General features: G+C 52.5%; 1 protein-coding gene across 7 annotated transcripts in view; it reads left to right on the top strand.

The window, feature by feature from the left end:
• UIMC1 (ubiquitin interaction motif containing 1) overlaps window positions 1-19,408 on the top strand; it is a 39,127-nt gene extending 19,719 nt beyond the window's left edge. For 2 of the 7 annotated variants that reach the window (XM_074604251.1, XM_074604252.1), the window contains exons 6-13: window positions 2,309-2,373; window positions 4,867-4,955; window positions 5,877-5,956; window positions 9,276-9,444; window positions 15,068-15,146; window positions 16,683-16,803; window positions 18,613-18,676; window positions 18,902-19,408. In XM_074604251.1, coding sequence (XP_074460352.1) covers window positions 2,309-2,373; window positions 4,867-4,955; window positions 5,877-5,956; window positions 9,276-9,444; window positions 15,068-15,146; window positions 16,683-16,803; window positions 18,613-18,676; window positions 18,902-19,158 — 924 coding nt within the window. In that variant the 3' untranslated portion in view covers window positions 19,159-19,408. Of the gene's footprint in view, window positions 1-2,308; window positions 2,374-4,866; window positions 4,956-5,876; window positions 5,957-9,275; window positions 9,445-15,067; window positions 15,155-16,682; window positions 16,804-18,612; window positions 18,677-18,901 lie in introns of all 7 variants that reach the window. The other 5 variants (XM_074604254.1, XM_074604253.1, XR_012589515.1 and 2 more) reach the window with 4 other exon arrangements.
• Window positions 19,409-19,715: the final 307 nt, after the last annotated feature.

The following is a 19,715-nucleotide window of genomic DNA, read 5'->3' as shown; positions in this document are numbered from 1 at the left end:
TGGGGTGACTGCGGGTCTGTGGAGGTGTGTGCTAACGCCCTTGGAAAGCTACAGCAGCCGGGAAGGGTGTGAACTTTTAATCAGTACTGAAAATTGTGGGGTATTTTTTTTTTATATTATCTGTTTAATGCTAATACCTAATTAATTCTTGGGGAGAAAAGAGGTTTTAGTGGTGCTGAGTGGGAACTTGTACTCATCCTGACTGCAAGAGCTCTCCCAAAGAGCCATAATGTGTCTGTAGATAGAGTCCTTCTGAGATTTTTAAGGTGAAAAAATAAGGAAGGAGAAGGGGGAGCAGACTTTAAAATTTCAACCCTAGCCCCAAGTTTGCCAGTCTTTTATTTACTTGAGAGCAAATAATTTCAAAATGCCCTTTCATCTGCCTTATCACTCCCAGCTTGAGAGGCTGCTCCCTTCTCTCCCCTCTCCGTGCAGCCGCACGCTGAGGCCAGCGCAGGTGATTTACTTGCGAGATCGATATGTTTGATGCTTGCTTGTGCCTTGTCTCCATTTTTTTTCCTTCTATCAAATACAATTCCACCGGCAGTGACAAAGGAGGGGCCCCAGAGCAGTCGTGTCCCCGGAGCGCTGCATCGCTTGGAGACCCTGCTGCCGGTACTGCCCTGGGGTCCCCCTGTGCCAGCGGGGCTGCTTTACTGGTGGGGAGGGTGGGAGCTTCTAGGCTAGAAACCATCCATGGGGACTCAAAGCTGTCTTTGAAAAAGCTTCCCTCCTGCCTCGGGTTATACCAGTGAAATGAACGTGCAGATGCTGTGCTGGGGGGAGCCTGCCCGTCCCCCTGCTTTGAAACCCTCACCTGGAGCGGGCAGGGACCTTCCGCCATGGCAGTGGCCAACTGCTGCGACTGCCGCCCGCAGCCACCGGCTGTTTGCACAGAGCAAATCCTGGTTGTCAGGGGATCTCGGGGCTTGTGAACCTGCACTAACGAACTTCAGAGCTAATAGAATCAATTCCTGCATAGCCTTTCAGATGAGGTTAGGGGACTCTTGGTCTTTAAAAGGTTCAGTGGGAAAAGACCTGATTCTGGAGAGGTAGAGTCTGGTGCCCTGAATTCACGCCGTACCTTATAACATACGCATCAGGAAAACCAGAAACACGGCCTAGTATTTGTGACCAGAGCAGAGGCATTGTTAAGATATGCACAATACAGGAAAAAGAGATAAAAATAAAGGAGAGCATGCGGTATTTTATGTTAATGGTGAGTTAGGCTGTGAAGAAATAAAGAAGAGGGTAGATAAGACAGAATATTTGGGAGTTGGAGTCACTTTAGGGAAATCTGGCAGGAGGCTTTGTTTTGGGGCTTGCTGGGGAAGTACATCGGCCATCTAGGAGCGGGCCAATCGAAGTCGAAACCTATGGTGGAAACCAAACTCGGAGAGTTTAATAGACTCGAGGAAGGGGGAGGAAAACCCCTTGGATTTCTTTGAGAACTGGCATGAGAAATCGCAGGCCTGACAGCAAGGGCTGCTAATAAACCGTTGTAATTCCACCTGATTAGAGAATGGCAAGTGTAACGTGTACACTGTAGAAGAAGAAAGGGATCTGGGTAATGACTGGCATGTTAGCCTGACCTTGGCAGTGCAGAAGGCTTTTGAACAAATTTTAAAGGAAAGAGTAAGTGGAGTCGTAGAGCTAAATGAAAAATGGGATAAAATGCACATGGATTTATGAGCTGTAGATTGTGCAGGTTAATCTGTTCCCTGTCTTTGATGGGACAGCTGATTTCCCAGCCAAGAAAAATGCATCGGATTTTATCTATACGAAATTTCAGAAGAGTAGTTCTTGTGGTCAAACATCAGCTGTACCAGTTGATCAGGTCATCCCGGCTCAGGCAAATAGATTTTAAGCTGGAGTAGGTGAGGGCTGCTGGGGTGCTTGAGGGAGTGCAAGGGGACACTAAAAGCCTTGGATGGTTTAGCTCAGCACAAATGGAGATGGAGAAAGAGCTATGGTTGCTACCTAGAAGTCTATCAGAGTAGATGCTGGGGACAGGCAGAGGGTGTGGAAGGTGACAGACAAAGTTGTCATGAATAGATGGGCACAGACTGTCCAGGAACGCGTCTAGGCAGGAAGGTAACAAAAAGTGCTGCCAGGCGTTACGGCAGGGAGCTGCTGAAACGCCTTACCGAAAGGAGCGATGGAGGCAAAAAGCTGACTGGTTCAGGATGGATACTTAGCCATTTCCAGAAAAAAACCCCAAAACAGACTGGGTGCAGTGCCATGCACAGAATCTGATGACCCAGCTTGCTGCGTACGTTGGTTTATATATCGGAATTTTCCTTTCCAGGCCCCCCAGGTGCTGCCCGCAGAGGACGCGCGTGAAGACGGGGAACCCATGCAAATTGCACAGAGGTGAGGAGGGCGATATCAGAGTGCGGGGCCCGTGGGCTCACTGTGGTGACCTGGGCTCTTCTGTTCGCCCCGGAGCATTTTGGGGTGCAGTCACTGGGGCTGGCTGCAGGGCTTGCTGGAAAGGCTGTCTGCAGCCGCTCTCCCTGGAAATACATGGCTTTGGAGCAGTGTGGGAAAGAGGTGGGGCACAGCTGGGGAGAAGAGGTCCGGCACTCCTGTTACTTTACAGAACGTGCACGGTGCATGCTAGTACAAATACGAGGGCTTGGTCCTTGCCCTCTGAAGCTGGTGTGACATGGTGCAGTTGAGCTGTGGAGGTGGGTAGGGGAGCTGAAGGTGAGTTACAGCGTTGTCATCACGTGGTGCATCTGGGAAGGCGCACAGGCAGCATGGTGAAGGGTTTACTGGATTTCTGTGTGTATTTTTATGTTCTTGCCTTACTGCTGAAGAGGAAAGGAGGGAGGAGGAAGCCAGACGGCACTGCCTATCAGCCAAAGATAGAGTGCAGTGCTCCAGAAAAGCCACTTCAGCAGATGACAGGTGTGGGACAAGTCAACATGATTTTCTTCAGATTTAAGCCTACTCCTCTTTTCCTTTTTTTTTTCTTCCCCTTCCTGTGGGATTCAATTCTGCAGCAAAGGCTCTGGGAGAAGAAGGGCAAACGGGAGAGGATTCAAGGAGCAAGTTACAAGAGAGGGCAGATAATGTCATGTTTTTAATTTGCTGGGTTTTATAATTTAAACCTGCTTTGGAACAAAACTGCCAACTTCCCTCTGATCTAACAGCATTTGGCCCGAGCAGTTAATATCAATATGCAGAGTATGAAAATCCCTCTTGCTTGCACCTTTCTAACAAGCTTAAAGCTGGCCTTGGGGAGCAGGAGGAACCTGCGGCTGCCGTTGCTGCCGAGGCTGATGAGTCTGTGACAGCTGAGGTTTGAGCCTGTCTGCTCGCCCAGAAGGCACCGAGGTGTGCTCTTGTTTAAGGCAGAAGAGGCCAGGGCTGAATATGGAAAGAGCAGGACCTCTTTCCTTCGGTGGAGCTGATGGGGTGAGTCCGGGACATTCCCCGAGCCGCCCGGGAGCTCCTGGCTGTCCCCCTCGGGGCCGGGACGCACCTGGGTGCTGCGGCCCCTCCTCGAGCAGCTGGAACATCTGCAGCGAGGCAAGAAATGGCTGCGGTCTTCGCAGTTTTGTGCACATTAAGTGTTGCCATCTGGCTCCTGGTAATGTGCCAAGCGCAGTCCTCTCCCGGGTGAGGCTCGGGCACCCCGGCCGGCTGGCCTCAGCAGCGCTGAATAGAGAAACGCGGCTCTGGGCTGTCTGGAGGTAGTGAAGCAGTTCAGGAAGCGGCAGCAGTGAGAAGAGGCTGCTTTGCTTTCTGCGGGCCGCTCTGCCTGATTGTTTTACGCTTTGTGCGGAGCACGGTAGATTGGGGTTTTAATAAATGATTATAGGCTTTGTTACCAGGAGATAGCTGGTGTAGCAAGAAATGTGGTTTGACTTCAAATTGATTAGCCCATTTTTATAAATGTCATAGCAAGTTGTTTTGTGTGAGTTCTTTTGAAGTGAGCCCTGATGCTAGACACAGGGTAAAATGCGCTCAGCCTGGATTCATAACAAATGCTTTGAGATGCTTTATTTAGAGAGAAAAGCCACTTGTGATTTCCTATCAGAATTTTGTTATTTATCATAAATCAGCAGTGGCTGTTCTCTCCTCTCTAAGGCCTGTGGTTGAGCTTAATAAATCTTCTATTTGTCAGGATGGGGATTCATGGTTTTTAAAGTGTGTTCTTGCATACTTGATCAGACTAATCAGAAAGCCATGCGATGCGCGGAGCGTGTCAGCATGGGTGCCAGACTTACTCAGCAATGCCTGCCTGTGTCGGCAAGGCACTGTGCAGTGTGTGGGGAGGGAAAAAAAATAGAGGAGGAGGTCAAAATGAGGGGAGCGGTACCCGGTGCTGCTTGGATGAACCACCGCGCTAATGCTGTTAGGACTTTGCTGCAGGGAAGCCTTGCCTTGTGTTGCATCCGTGCTGCTTCCGTCTGCTGTGTGTGGAGAGAAAGAGGAAAATTAGCAGTGTGAGGAGGGAGAGGGTAGTGCGGGATAAAGCAAGTCTGTGTCTCTGCTCTTTGACAAGTTCCTTCTCCGGAGGGAAGGAAGCACAACGCCGGTAGCTAATCTAAGAGTAGAAAGAATCAAGAGAATCCCATCTTTGTGAGCAGGTATTTTTGCTCCCCTCGCATGAGATAGTGACCCTTCGTGCCTTTTTGTCAAGGCCTTCTACAAGCAAAATCTTTTCTTTGGTGTTTTTACTTAGGACAGGATTTTATACCCGTATTTTGCTGTTACCCTGCTCGTTTCTGGCCATCAGATATTGACCACTTGGAAATTACGGCATTGTCCGCTGTCTGAACTGCGTGAGACAGACTGTGCGTGCTGTCACACCTACTGTATCGAAGATTTATATTGTATTTATATTTTGAACAGCATCTCCGTGTTGACCCCACTTGGCAGCAAAAGGAGCCCAGATATTGCCACAGAAAACTCTGCTGAAGAAGAGATCTCTGTCTGCCCAGGTAAGAGGCGCTTGAGAACGTTCTAAATTTTGCACCGAAAGTTACACACCTACAAAATTCAGAGAAAAGAAGAGAATTTCCAAGTTATTTGAACAAAAAGAGATTTCTTTCCCAGGTCTGTTTGTCAGGCTGAAATTATACAGGTAATTTAGTTTGATTCCCTGATTTTGGACCTTTTTCCTCTAAGACAGTTCTGTGACCAGAGATTGCTGGGGACTTGCTGCTGAGGAGACACCAGGATGTACATCGGTACGGAGGGATCACTCAAAACAAGGTGTCGGGAGTGGTCTCTTCAATAAAATCAAGAAGTTTTCAGATTTTTTCAATGTCAAGATATGTGTAAAGCATGACAGCTGAATTCATTTTTATCTTACATTAATTAAACATGTTTGGGACCAACAAGTTTTTCTTCCTGGGTCTGTCCTACCATGTTTGAGATTTTCCAGTCAAGGGTTTTAAGTGAGAAAACTAATGAAGGGACCACTCCTGTTCACGAGCAGCTGTAGAGAGAGAGGTCATGGTGGTGCTCGGAGGCATGTTTTGTTGCTAAGGAAGACGTGGAGGTCTAAAGAAGGTGCAACTGGGAGGCAGACCGCAGAACAGGAGCTCTGTTTGTCTCGATGCGAGAGAGAGCTCTATTCTTGCTTTGTCTCTATCCCAGCAAGTGTCCCACGCACTTTCCCTGTGTCTAGTCTCACTCCCCATGAAGCCGCAAAGCTGTGGTGGCTTTGTCCTCGCACCGCTGTGCTGTGACTTTTAACCCCTCATCCGGCTGTGTTGTTGCACATTGTCTGATAAGATTCGTGGCAAGTCTAAAAAATGTTTTGAAGCTGTGAAAGAGCTGTTAAGAAAGGGGCTAACAAGTGAGGAGATAGTTTGGGGGCTGCAAACCTGCGCTGACATGGAGGTGTTTTTCTGCAGAGACCCAGCTGAGTCCGCTGGAAGCTATTGAGGCGGAGAGAGAAGAGCTCCGCTTGGGCAGCGGCGACGCACCTATGCAGGTAAAGGAGCCCAAAGGTGGGGAAGGGTTCTGTTTCCAGTCCTGCCTTCTAGACCTCAGTTCAGCTGGGCTGTGATAGCGTTTCCCCTTTGGTAGCTGGGACCTTGGGCTTCTGCTGTTGGGATCCTCACAAACAGTTCCCTCTTCACTTTTCTGCACTGCTTCATAACTCCGGGCCCTTTTGGCTGGGGGCTGCGTGCAGCTGCTTCTGGCGCCTTTCAGTCCTGTAGCTGGAGAGTTGTTATCAATTCCAGCTCGCTCTTTCATACCGCACACGCTGCTGTGCTGGAGGATGCCGTCAGTGTGGATGGCAGTGCTGATGCTTGCCCAGGCTCAGAGGTGGAGTGCTGCGATGGTCAGAGATGCAGAGGGACCCCAGGAGCTGTGAGGGCAGTCTTAGTAAACCTCAGTCACTGGTGTTGTGACACACTTTTCCCTGTTACGGTCCTCTCAGCTTCGGTGTTTGCTCTCCAAGACCATCTCCAAGAGTCTGAGAAGAGAGATTCACCCAGAGACTGCGCTGGGATAAAGATGACATTGCAGTGTTGGGGGCTGGCGGTGGTTTGCAGTCCAAGCAGAGTGACCTGAGCCTGGGAATCTTGGTTTCTGTGCAGTAATAGTTAATAGCAACAGTAAGTCAGCGGCAGGGCCATCCTCTTACCTCCCGATGCAGATGTGCGCTGTTGTGCGGCTCCTTTCTCCCTGTTGTCACACCTGCGCAGCAATTGCTTTGCAGCTGTCGCTATACCGACATCTGACTTCAGTTCCTGCTTCTGATAAAACTCCCTTTGTCTATTAATTTAGAGAGTGATATCAAAGGGGTTGCCAAGTACTCCTCTGGCAGGGTACATGAATACGGAATCGTACAGCTCTTGACAAGAGGATTCATTTGTGGAAAGCTCATTCTGGGAGTCTGCAGCTTGTACAGTGTGTCTGCAGCTCCGATGTCTCATTGTCACTGGCCTCTTAATAAACCAGCTTCTGCTCTCGTGTGCCTTTCATTCTGCAGGTATCTCAAAGCACTGCTCAGTCAATTAGAGACTGCAGCAGGGAGAGGCAGCGGTCTTGTGCTGAGCCGGGTAGCTGCAGCCACCGAAGCGCCTTCGTGACCCATTTGGCTGTGGCCAGGACGCTGCCCCGTCCCTCGCGCTTTGCAGGGGGTGCCCCGGGTCTCACACCTCTGCCCAGACGGCACGAGGTGATCAGCAGAGTGTTCGGGACTGGTGCGGTGGGGCTTTCTAGGGATTGCCCGATAACATTATTGCTGGCAGCAGGTTCTGGTTCGGACCCTGCAGCCCTCCAGGAAGAGAGCAGAAACAGCTACCGCGTGCATCAGCGGTTAGCATGAAGCGAGCGTAGACCGCTGGGACTGACTTCTTCCTAGCAGATGCTGAGCCAGGACACAAGAGTCTTGTTGTAGAGCTCAGCCTCTAGCATTGCTCTTGGCTGGCTGTTGGCTGCGAGTGCTGCGTCTTGTAGGCAATTTCCTCTGCTAAAGAGGAGAGGCAACAGTCCCTGCCTCGGACAGGGGTCATTGGTTCTGCGCTTGAGGTTTTCCAGACTGTTACAGCAAGGTTTTGTACAAGCAGTTTTGGGACCGTTGTGTCTTTTGTTACAGAATGTTGCATTTCAATTTAAAATTAGTAATTTACCAACGAATGTAGGCGGGCAGGGTGTGCAGAATCGGTGATCTCCTAAGATTGCTTTACAAATGGCAGCTAGAAGGAGCAGCGCCTGCTGCTTTTCCCATCATATTTTTTATGTGTGTTGTCTGACTAGGATAATGCAGGTTTGATCTGATCATTCATATCTGACACATCTTGTTTTTTACGGCTCCTCGGTGTGACGCCCCACGGTGAGGACTTCACAAGATGTAGCGACACTGAGATGTGAGGGCAGGGTACGAGTGCTAATGCTGTAAGTGTACTTCAGCAGCCCGTGTTCAGCTGGAGGAACTCTTGTGGCAGCTCCTCCGCAGAAATCCAGGGCAGAGAGCCTCCCTGGAAATGAGAGAGGTGTTCCTGGGGCTCGGTGCCGTAGCCTCTCAGCCGGTGTCTGGGAGAAGTGTGTTTTGTGAGTCGGATTCTCAGTGTAAGGCCCAGTCCTGCAATTTTTTTGCCTAGCTCCTCTGAGTCAAGAAAACACCCTCCCTCCCTTTAGGACATAAAAGTCAGGATCAGACCCTCACTTGGAAAAGCAAAGTAATAAATCGAGTAATACGACAAAGCGCTCCAGTGGCACTGAGCATCTCGACTGACCCCAATTACCGCTTCCCTGAAATTATACCGTTGGAGGGAAGCAGACGGCAGTTTTGCTGCATACTGTCTACATGTCACTGCTTAGCCCAAAGAACAGAAAGCTCTCCTGTATTATTTTCCTATAGGTTTCTTCTACATGGTTAATATTTAAATAACTTTTTTTAATAATTGCCGGGGGCGGGGGGAAGGTTCTTTCTTAAATATGGAGAAATCTTGTAGCGAGCCTGACTAGGCAGAGATGTAGTTATGAGTGAGATGGCAGCAGTCTGCTGCGTCTTGGGAACATCAATAGCGCAGGGACCAGGCTGTGTCTCTGCGGGAGGGCAGCGGAGCACCTTTGCAGCTGCGTAACCAATGCAAAAAGAGGGTATCGGTAAGTGGTAACGGCACCCAGAGAACAAACACAGGCTGTGACATTTTGCCCTGGTGAAAAGCCGCTGCTAGTAGTTTTGTGTGACATGGATTTTTAACAGTATTGCCCCTCTCCTTGATCTGTGTCCCCTCTGACTGCTCCGGCCACCTCCTCTAGAGAGGAGGAGCTTCCCGGTGATCCCTCCGGACTCCCTAAGGGCACAGCAGCCTCCCTTCATCCTGGGGGAGGCTGTGTTCCCAGACAGCGCTGCCTGTGGAGCACGGATCGTGTCCAGAAACTGATGAGCACAAGTCAGGTGTTGAACTCTTGCTTTGCCCCATGAATTTTCCATCAGTTTCGCTTCTGAGCTTTCCTGATTAATGGAAGCTTTGCCGTTTTCCCGTGGTAGTACAGGTGATGTTTGCCTTAAATGGTGTGCACGGCTGTGCAGGGAGGTTTCACCGTGATTCAGCAGGACATGTTGCCTTTGGAAGAAGAATTAGTTATTAGTGCTGCACAGTTTACTCAGCCAGTGGCGTTATTTCTGACCGGTACGTGATGAAGGGAGAATAAAACTTTCCAAGAAAAACCGAGTCTATGGGAGGGTGAGTAGCCACCAGACAGCATGGAAGCATGGAGCTCTGCACCTAGCAGAAAAAGAGAAAGAGCGCAATTAACTGTCTGGCTAATTTTTTCCTCTTCTTCCTTAGGGTGGTGGAGATGAAGGTGCTGGCAGGACTGCGTCTGAGAGCAGTCCCACAGCTGCTGACCGTGTGTCGTGCCCGCTGTGTGACCAAGGCTTTCCAGCGACGGAGATCGAGCTGCATGCCATGTACTGCAACGGCATCGTGGGAGAGGAGGCTGCCGAGGACAGTCCAGGTCTGCCAAGCGCTGCTTCTGTGTGTTTGCTCTTTGTGCTCCTCCCCCTTTCCCGTTACTTGCCGTCAGGTGCTGCAGCCTTGTCCCTCTTGGGATATTTGGTGCGTGGCGTGTCACGTAGGGAGGTTTGTTCACCACCTTGTTCCATCTCTGAGCTGGCCAGGAGAGTTACCAGAGGTTCCTGTGTTCCCAGCATGTCCGGCGCAGAGACATCTTGTCTTTGATCGACTTCGTAATTTGTCACGTTATTTGTCCCTTGGAAAGTGTATGAGCCGAATATTACCCCAGGATCTAGCCTTGGATGCTTTAAGCAGTACTCATAAGACACTTCTATTGTGTGTTTTGTTGAGGACCTGCAGAGAATCTGCCAGTGGTAGAAAATGGCAGGCTCCTGAGCCACACGGGTGAGCGTCCTTCAGGGCTCTCGAGAAGGAAGAATGTTCTGTTCCACTCCAGGCACGGCCTGCGCTCCGCAATGAGTCTGACATTTGTATGTGCAAAAATGGCTTGTTCAGCTGCAAGAGATTGTAGAAAAGTTTCGCTCTTGTTCCTCTAAAATTGCAAAATGATAGCTATCGATCTGGGAGCTTGGGTTTTTCTCCTTCGTGTGAAGAGTGAGGCATAGAAGCACGGTCAGAATGCCCGTATTAATCCTCTTTGCAGTCTTCTCCCTATCAGTTTTCTGTAGCCAACCTTTGTAGAGCTTAAGTGAACAAATACACCGGTTGGTTATCAACATATTCAATAAGTTATGTTTTAGCTGCTGCTTGAAATGTAAAGTCTGTGTTAGCACAATGTCAGGTAATATCAAAGTAGTAGCTTGTAATAAGATTAACTTTTCAGGTTGTGAATATATAATTTTCAGTTACATACTGGGTTATTAAATGCAACCTAAATCTATGATGTTTAGGCAATTTGAGCAAATGGGAGCTAGTACAAGAACTGTAACTTGCGCATTCCTCTAGCAGGGGGAAGTTTCGCCATGTAATCTTAATGCAGAGTTGATGTAGTTTTAAAGTACAAGGTCTCTGTTGTATTAAATCTTTGGGGATATGATGTGGGTCCTGTCGAGATAAGAGGGGCCAGAGCAGTGGCTGATACTGCTTGGTGCTGAGTTTCGGCGGGGAGTTCTCTCTGCAAGCACAAACCAGCTACTGACTGCAAAGCATTTGGCTCGGGCAAGTCACAAATTATCACAGTTCCTCTCCCATCCTCAGCACTGATATAGGTCTTACCCACGCTACACAATGGAGCAGAATTTTTAGTATGCCTTTTAGCAGGGAATGTCTTTGACCCTGTGGTAATCGGGTCCCCGGTGTGGCTGGACTGCGAGTATATCCATTGATCCTGGGGAATCCTGACTCTGATCAGGAAAAGGCTTTGAATTCTTTGGCAGTGCGAGGGAATTTGTTCTTTCCTTTGGTGTTGGCTTTCAGCAGGACGGAGTTCAAGGCTGGCCTCTCCACTCTGCTTCCAGACTGCTCTCCTTGGGGATGTTTGTAAGGGTAGTTATTTTGGAATTGCTACTCTGCTGTTCTGGCATGTTCAGAACAACCCCCCCCGTAAGAAAGCTAGCCTGAAATAAAAGGGATTTTGGTCTACAACAATGGCTCTAAGCAGAGCAATGGTTTTGGGACAAAATCACAGTAATTTGGGTTTTTTATTGCCAGTTTTTCTGGTATTTTCCCTGTAGAGACCAGGCTTCATTAGCCGTAACAGTCTGTGACGCCTGTGTTGTTTGCACCAAGGCTCTTTGCAGGACCACGGGCTCCCTGGACTGGGAGCAGCACCTACGTGGGGCAGAATCCTGCCTGCCCGCTGGGGCTCTGGCTCGCGGGGCTCCTCGGCCCGGCTCCCGGCGGCTGCGCGAAGGCAGCGGCCACCCGGAGCGGTCTCAGGTGATGGGCTGGTCAGTGGGGTTTGGGCTGAATGGGCAGCGATGATGTGTAGCTCTGAGCAGAGGCCAGAGAGTAGCCTGGCACAGCTGTGCAGGTACAAAAGGACTCTGTTTCCAGGGCTGTGACCTTGGCATCCAACACTAGCATAAAATCCATACGTAAAGCTAATGCGCAGCCTGGTCTAGTGGGAGGTGTCACTGCCCACTGGGGGGGGGGTTGGAACTAGGTGATCTTTAAGGTCCCTTCCAACCCGAACCATTGTGTGATTCCTGTGTGTGTCCAGAAGCTGTTCTCTGCTGCTGCAGCGCTGTGTGCTCTTGGCTGGCTTCTGTCTTCCTCGAGAGCACAGCAACAGCTTTGCGTGAGAGAAAAATCAAAGTTCTGCTCTCTAAGCCGTGTCCTGATCTGTTAAGAAAAAGGCGGCTTCAGTTTTCCTCTGCTGCACTAGGGTCAGGGGTTCCTGGTCTGTCTTCGGACTTATTAATTGGATTTACTTCTGATGTATCTAGAATTGCAGATTATGCAGTCCTGCAGATTATAGCTGTCAGTGTTTTTCATTTTGAAATTACAAAAGGATTCTTGCTGGTTTTGCTTCTCTTCTTCCCTCTTCTAATCATGCACCAAAGTCTTTCAGTGTTACATATCAGGAGGCTAGCTCAGTCCGGCTGGTATTTGAGGACAGGTTTTCAAATGAGATGGCTGGACAAGATGAGTTACAGTTGCTTCCCCTACATATGTACACGGTTGCCCTGGCTGGATGCCCAGACCACCACATACCTGGGCAATATGAAAATCTGATCATGAATTTCCATTTTCCTGTGGTCTGAGTAAATAAGAAAGAAGAGCCTGCTGTTGCGTTAGCTGCTGTACCAGGCTGGGGAAGGTTCAGGTCCGAAGTTTCCAGCTCACTGACTGGCGTTAATTCCAAGTGAACGAGCGGAGCCATGGAAGTGCTGTGCCAGCCCCCTCTTCCTTCAGTGCACTTGGCTGAAGGACTGGGTTGTGCGAGAGGGGCTCTCGTCTGGAGTCACCGCATCCATTGCCTGCTGCTGCTGCCAATGCAGGAATCTGTGGGTCTCGGTCTGGGAGCGAGTCTTGGCTGCCACTGAGCACAGCAAGTAGTCTTGAGCTTTGGGACATGCTCTATTCTTGTTGCCCTCCATCTACGCGTTCCCAACCTCTCAGTTCCCAAGTGAGCCAGAAAAATGAGGATTTGATACATCCCTTCCTCCCAAAGCCTTGAATGCAACCTGATGCAGCTGTCAATCTTCAGCAGCAGCGCTGGTGCTGCTAAAAAGCTCCTGACATCAATAGAAGTGGTACTGATACAGCAGAAAGAGCAACAGAATGGGTGCGGGAGAAAGCTTCATCGCTTCTGAAAAAGGACAAGGTGCTGGCGAGCCTGCCACTAACAGCAGACGGCACAAAAAATAGTGAGAGTGGGGAAGAAGCTGGTGCAGCAAACCCCAGGTGGGTCATGCGGCAAGGAGAGGAGCTTGGTGACCGTGGCCTTGCAGCTCCGTGTGCCAACCCCGCCTGGCAGCCCCAGGAGGTGCCCGGGGTGAGCGTGCCGATAGCGGGGCCGTGCTGGGGAGGGTTTGCTCCTCTTCCCCGGGGTGCGAGCTGGAGCCAAGCAGGCCAAGGATGACTCGTCAACCAGAAGAAATGCTGAACTAGAGAAAAGGTTATTCTGGGTGTGTGTGTCCCAGCGAAGAGCATCACGTCTGGGAGAGCTGCAAGGCTCTCGTCACACAGCGGGTCAGCACTGCTCTGTGGCTGGGATCTTCCCCATGGCAAGTGTTTTCCCAAGTTGTGAACCCCCCTTGCTGTGGGCAGGGATTGTGCCTCACCAGCGTTTAGGAAGATGTGAGGGGAGGAGGCTGGCTCTGCTCTGCCTCGCTGTGCCTGTCGCGCGGCTGGCCCTGTTCTCTCTCCTGTGCCTCTGCTTCCAGCAGCACAGCTGGGGGTCTTCCCCTGGGCAGCTGCAGAGCCCGTCCCAGGCATCTCTAATGGGCCCATTATGCCAGATGTGTTCACTGCTTTTGGAAGAAAATAGAACTGATTAACACCTGAGCTGGTGCACGAGGCTCCCGAGACGGTGTTAAAGGAATATTAACGAGTGCACGCTGATTTGGAGAGCAGCTTTCACCACGCTGTCAAACGCACGTGTTAGTTGGGTTGTTGGGAGGCTGGATGGCCTGGGGGGGGTGGCCGTGGTTATTGGTCCTCCTCGTCGGGCTGCCACTTCGAATCTGGGCCGGGCTAAGTTAAAGAGAGACGTCCGCTTCGGTGCCTGTGAGAAATGAGCTGTTGGTATCAGTCATCACCTACGAGACAATGCCCACGTCCTAGGAAACGCTCGAGCTTGTTTCTTCAGCCTGGATGTCTCCCGTCAGCCCCAACAGCTCTGAGCATCTCGCAGTGCATTTGCTGGTCGTGGCTGCGGATCAGTGATTGCTACTAAGGGAAAAGCCGTGTTGTATCAGCATCGTGCGTAGATATTGGGGTGGCCTAACACTCTGGAAGTGGGGTTTTGCTAAAACCCTGAAGGATTCCCTTTGTTCTGCACAAAATTTTGTGTGTCCTTTTAGTTATCACAGGTGATGTGCCAACAATAACAGGTTTCTCGTGCCTGTACCTTGGATTCAGGCCTTTCCCCTAAGGAGAGTATGGGAAGCAGTGTTACTGGGCTGCAGAATAGCTCGCTGCGTTGTCCGCTTAGCCAGCTTGCCCGAGAGTGCTTGCTGTGCCATCTGTTTTGGAGCTGGAGTCTTGAACATCCCTAGTGAAGCAAGCTAAGCTATCTGATATGTTCCCCGAGGATCTTTGCTGGTGGCATGTCAACAGGAATACGCTGAGAGGAATTCGACTAAAGAGGCGACGCTCCGACATGCTCCCTGCAGGTGCCTGGAGAGCAGGTTTGGAAAGGCTGGGCTTGCTAAAGGAAAAGAAATTGTTGGACCCGTCGTGAGCGTGCTGGTCAGCCGGGATCTCGGAGCTGCCCTTCCCTGCTGCCGATGGAGAGCAGCACCACCGATGCTTAGTCCTGGTAGAGATCTTCATCCAGAGGCCCCACAGAGCTGTGTGTGGACACTAGTACAGATCACCCCGGTTCACATGGGCAGAGGGAAAAGCAGCGAGCGTAGGCTAATTGTTGTAACCTTCCCTTTCCGGCATGAGCTGTATCCCTCCCCAGCAAGGCTCACTCTTCCGACCACGTCTGCAGAAGGGCTGGTGCCTCCACACGGCCCCTGCCTCGGCTCTCCTTCCCCCCGAGCTCGCCGGCACCACGCTCCCCCCCCTGCAGCGGGCACGGGAGCCTGTTTTGGCAGGGAGCGGAGCTGTGCTGCCGGAGCAGCTGTGTAACTCTTCTCCCAGGCTGTTGCGCTGCTGCGCGTCAGCTTTAAAATGACTGTAAACTGCATACTGTTGATCCAGCTGTTTCTGGCAGAAGACAAGTTACAGTGTGAAATGGTTAGCTGGCTCCCGAGTTCGGGGAAGGTAACTTCTTCAGCATCCCCCCAGGAAAAAAACAACCAGGAGAAGTGGCCAGCTACCTCTTCTGCAGGAAAGACGACCCTGCCCGTCCCGGTCCAGTATTTCTCTGCCTCTACCATCGCTTCTGCTGCAGCCTGGAGTGGAAGCGATGGAAGCTCGTTGCATTTGGACACGGTGTAGGGATGCTTTAGGGGTGGTCGGCAGGTAACTCTCTGTTTTTTCTCCAGTGCTCACCCGGCGCCAGAGAGAGGCAAGAAGTAAAGCTGCCAGCGGTGACGGTGGCCCAACATCCTTAGACACTGACAAGTAAGTAGGTATGCTTGCTCCTCCAAGGTTGTTTCTGTGCCTCTGTTCTAGCTCGCCTCTGGATGTCTTTATTCCTGTATATGCGCTGGCCGTTGGCCTTGTAGGATCATTTCCCTAAGAAATTGCCTGCTCTCAGTGCCTCTTGTTGCAGTGCTGGCTCTATTTATACCGAAGCAAGAGGAATTTGCTGTTCTCAGATTGTTTATTTCTGCGCTAATTTCCTTCCAGCCCGATCCATGGCGGGTCAGAGATGCGTGGTCTCTGGCCGCTGTGGGGGGGAGCTGTAGCTAAAATGGTGCTAACTCAGCCAGTTTCTAATGGGAGATTCGAGCTTGGTAACCCTGGGAAAAGAAGAGGCTAGGACAGGGAGGCTGTCAACATGGCACCTGTAGTGATATTCTTAATTAAATTAGACTTTCAGAATAGCAGTGGCTTTGTTTAATCTCTTCCCATGCAGCCCCTCCTCCTGCCACCCACACAAAGCATCATAAGAGAGGATCTGACAGTAAAATCCCTGCTATGGAAGCAATTTTGCTGTTACAAACAGTGGATGGCAACATCACTAATGGAATTAGGCTAATTATAGAGAGGACAGCTTCTGTTTAGACACATTATCTGGGTAATCAGCACTGACTGGAAAGAAAATATGGGAGAAGTGCTGCAGAGTTTTGCTCGATGGGGGCTCTCCATGTGCATTTTAGAGCCTGGGGTGAGTTTTACTAGGAGAGTGCTGCTTATCAAACTGAACACAATGCTGCTGGGGCTGGTCCCTGGGGGTTCGTCTCTCCTTGGAGGTGGTCCATTCCTGAATAGCTCCCCGGATGGATGCTCCCCTCCTGAAGAACCAGTGCCCTCTTCTGCACGGTTCGGTCCCTGCCAAGAGCTGGTGTGTAAGCGAGTGTAGCTGTGTAAATCCACGTCTCGCCTTCATCTCCTTTCACCCAGGATAATTTCCTTCCCAAGCACACTCGGTCGTCCTGCGTGAGCCTGATCATCTTCTACACAAACGAGGGGGTTTGAGGAACACGCTGTGCCAGCCCCCCAGCAGGAGCGCGTGCTTTGCATTCCTCTCCCAACATGGTGTGATGTAAGATGGAGACAGTGCAGAGAAAGACTTGATTTACTAGTCAGACAAGTTCATCCAGCCCTGGTAAAATGTCTTTCTGATTTAACACACTTGGTTTGCTTTTCAGGCAGAATTTAACTCCCCTTTGCAAAGCCCTCGCACTTCATTTCTGTGGATTTTGACAGGGTGCTTTATGTCTGGGGAGAAATCAGCGGTGTTTGAGATAGTTAGATGAGCAGATTTGATTACCGTCCCACTGCTGCAGCAGCAGGGTACGGAGGAACAGGCAGGGAAAACTGATAATCACTCATCTTTGCGATTGGTGCCGGCCTGACCCCACTGAGCGAGACCCGATCTGGTGACGTGTCTTCTCCGTGGCGTGGCCTGGAGGAGGAAAGCCATCGCTGGTGTCTGGGAGGCCGGTGCAGGGCGATTCCTAATGCAGTGCTCTGTCCTTTGCTGCCTGGCAGGTGTGAGAAGTGCTACCTCTGTAAGTCACTGGTGCCACTGCTGCAGTATCAGAGGCATGTGGACAGCTGCCTTCAGGCTGCTAGGCAAGCTCAGGGAACCAGGAGGCTGCGAAGCGCCAAGGTGAGGGGCGACCCTGCAGACCATCTCCTTTCCTTTGCGCTGGTTTTGGGGCTGGGTTGGCAGCAGGAAGTTTTCCCTGGTTGACGGGATGAGCTGACCTGGTGTGGTAGGATTGCCCGTCCCCGTGGGCCGCCGTGGCCAGAGAACTCGTTGCCCTCCCTCCTGCGATGCTCTGCGAGAGTGTGGACCGGTCCCAGGGGTGAGCTAATCCAGCGGAGCTGCCAGTAACCTCTCCAGCAGGCAGCCAGCCAGGGCTGTCCCACTGCCAGACAGCGCGCCTCAGTCCTGCAGGCTTCCTCGGCTGAATATAGATGGAGTGGAGGGCAGTGTTAGGGTGACAAGCGTATCTGACTCTTACCCACAAGCCCTTTCCCATGGGCGAAGGCTGCAGAGCCGAAGGAGGGAGAACTGCTCGGTGCCGGTAGCAAACCGCAGCATCCCAGGAGAAATGTGGGAGAGCGAGTGCAGTGGAGGTGTGCCGGCTGCGGGGGACGTGCCTTGCCAGGGGAGGTGGGAGGCAGGAGCGTGGGTAGCAGCTGGCTCACAGTCACTCGCCAGGTGTTGGCCCCCACCGTGCTTTGTCCTGCTCGTGGTGGTCCTGGGGGAGCGCAGAGAGGGTCCTTCCGGGCCTTCCCGCTGGTTACCACGGGCAAAGCCCTAGTGCTGCGGATTTGCCTGCGCTCAGAAATGTGATTCTCAGCATGAAGATGCAACATGATGTCTTAGTTTCCTATAATCCCTTAAATCCATCACAGGCCTCAGCCCTTTGGGGATTCAGATGCAAATGATGAGACTTCTGGTTGATGATTTTGGCTGGGTTACAGCCAAGCGCTGTGTGGTTCAGCGTACTGCAGGGCACGGCTGCTCCTGCATGTGACCGGCTCCATGGGGGCTGTTTGACTCTGTCCCTGCGCCCCACAGCCGGCTGGCGTGCGGGGTCCTGCACACAGGCACGGGCACAGGGCATGGGGGAAAGGTGCTGGAGCTGAGCAGCCCTTTGGGATGGCTCGGCAAGGCCCTCTGTTTCCTGTGTCCCTGCTTGTGCCGAGGTGGCAGCTCACTGGGGGGGCAGGTCACACCTGGGCACAGGCTGGGCCATTGGAAAGCTTCCTAGTGGCACTGTTGGGCTTGCGGTTTCCTGCCACAGCCCATTTTGGGGAGCTTTGGCAGCTCCAACCCCACAACCGGGATGCCAGTGGCTTCTAGAGCAGTCCTGGGGGCAGGGAGCAGCCAGGTGAGGGGACTTTGCTGGGCCAGCAAGGCTCAAAGCAGCCAAGCCAAGCAGTCTTCCCTTAGCCTGCGTGACCAGCGTGGCTGCATCTTCCCAGGCTGAGAGGGGGCACAAGATGCGTGTTCCTTGTCTGGCTGTGCCCTGGAGGAAGGCCTTTCCCTCCGGCGCCAAGCCCCTGCGCCCTCCGACAGAGTGGGATGGGGCCTGCCCTGCACGGTGCTGGGGGATGTGCCCGAGCTGTGGCAGAGCCTGTGGTGCCCAGATCTCTCTGTTGCATCCCCGTGCTCGCTGGCTGGGCTTGGGGATGGTTTCCTGCACCCTGGCCTCTCTCCTTACTGGGCTCTGCTTTATTAGCTGCTCTCAGCTGCCTCTGCTCGGGCACCGGTGAGGCTGGGCACGGGGCAGCGCCCTTCCCCTTGTTTGCTGGCCCTGCTCAACTGGAGGCCCTGGAAATGCAGCATTCGCTCTTGTGCCCAGCCTCACCCTGTGGGCTGGGGGAATGCACGGCCACGGGGCCAGCCCGGCTATGGGGTTCCCTCACGGCAGTGCTGTGATGGCGGTTCTCCTCTCCTTGGCAGGACGTTGGAAGGCAGGAGAGGGGACTCCTCAGGATGCTGGAGCTCTCGGAGAGCAAGTCTGCAGGTGGGAAGCTGTTTTCTGTGCTTGCCTGGGTCAGGGCTGCCCTTGCCCAGCTCTCCCATTATGGTCCCGGGATGTGCTGGGACAGCAGATTCTCCTTGAAGGGGTCTGTTCTTCCTGAGCAGGGCAGGAGGCTGTGGTGGTTGCCATCCTCCGTGCATCGTTGCCTGTGCCCGCTGGACCGGAGGGAGGGTGGCCAGGCAGGGCTGATGTGTGCTCTGGTTGCAGGTGCTGATGCGGGGGGACCCATCGCTGGACTAGGAGACCAACAGTCCCCCCCTGCGCTCTCAGCCAGAGCCGGGGGGGCGGCGGCAGACAGCCCCAGCTGCCTTCGGCACCTTCCTTTCAACATCTCCCCTGCGAAACCCGGCGTCTCCTTCTCGCAAGCCACGGACGGTGTGGTGGACTTAGAGCCCCACGCGGCTCTTCGCCTGGGCAGCCAGCAGCAGACCAAAGGCTGCCGACGGAGAAAGCGCAAGGTCTGAGGCCAGAGGTGCGGTGGCCCCCCCGCCATGGCTCCCCACGCCCCGGCAAGGGTCTGCGCAGCACCGTACCCCTGCTTCACCCCCAGCCTTGTTCTCCCACCCCCCTTTTCTATGTTTTATACGATCTGTGCAGGGAGCACTGGGTGGGGAAGTGACTGTGTGTTTTATAGGTGCCTGTGCAGCTTTGCTCTCTGTTAAAGAAATGGAAATATATTTATGTATGTTTTTATGAAACTGCAGCAACACGGAGGAGCTTTGCTGTCTTTCTCTGGGGAATGGGAGGCGCTGGAGGGAGGAGAGGAGGAATGGCAGATGGTGCGTCCAAAATCACGCTTCCCGAGGTCTGCCCTCGGGCTGGGGGGTGGTGTGAGCTGTGGGACCCCCCCCCGGGCAGGGGGCTGCGGTGCCCGACGCTCTGTGGAGCGGCACATCGCTGCCTCTCCCAGCCGGGAGCTGCGGAGGGCACCTCGCTGCCAGCTGACAGCCGCAGGCAGGGGACGCGGAGACCGCTGGAGCCACGACCGCCGTGTCGCCATGTCCTTGGCCTCCTCCCCGGC

The sequence above is a fragment of the Larus michahellis genome, chromosome 11 (assembly GCF_964199755.1).
Source record: "Larus michahellis chromosome 11, bLarMic1.1, whole genome shotgun sequence".
NCBI lineage: Eukaryota > Metazoa > Chordata > Aves > Charadriiformes > Laridae > Larus > Larus michahellis.
Note: the sequence above shows the minus strand (reverse complement) of the source record. Positions and strands in the feature narration are given on the sequence as shown.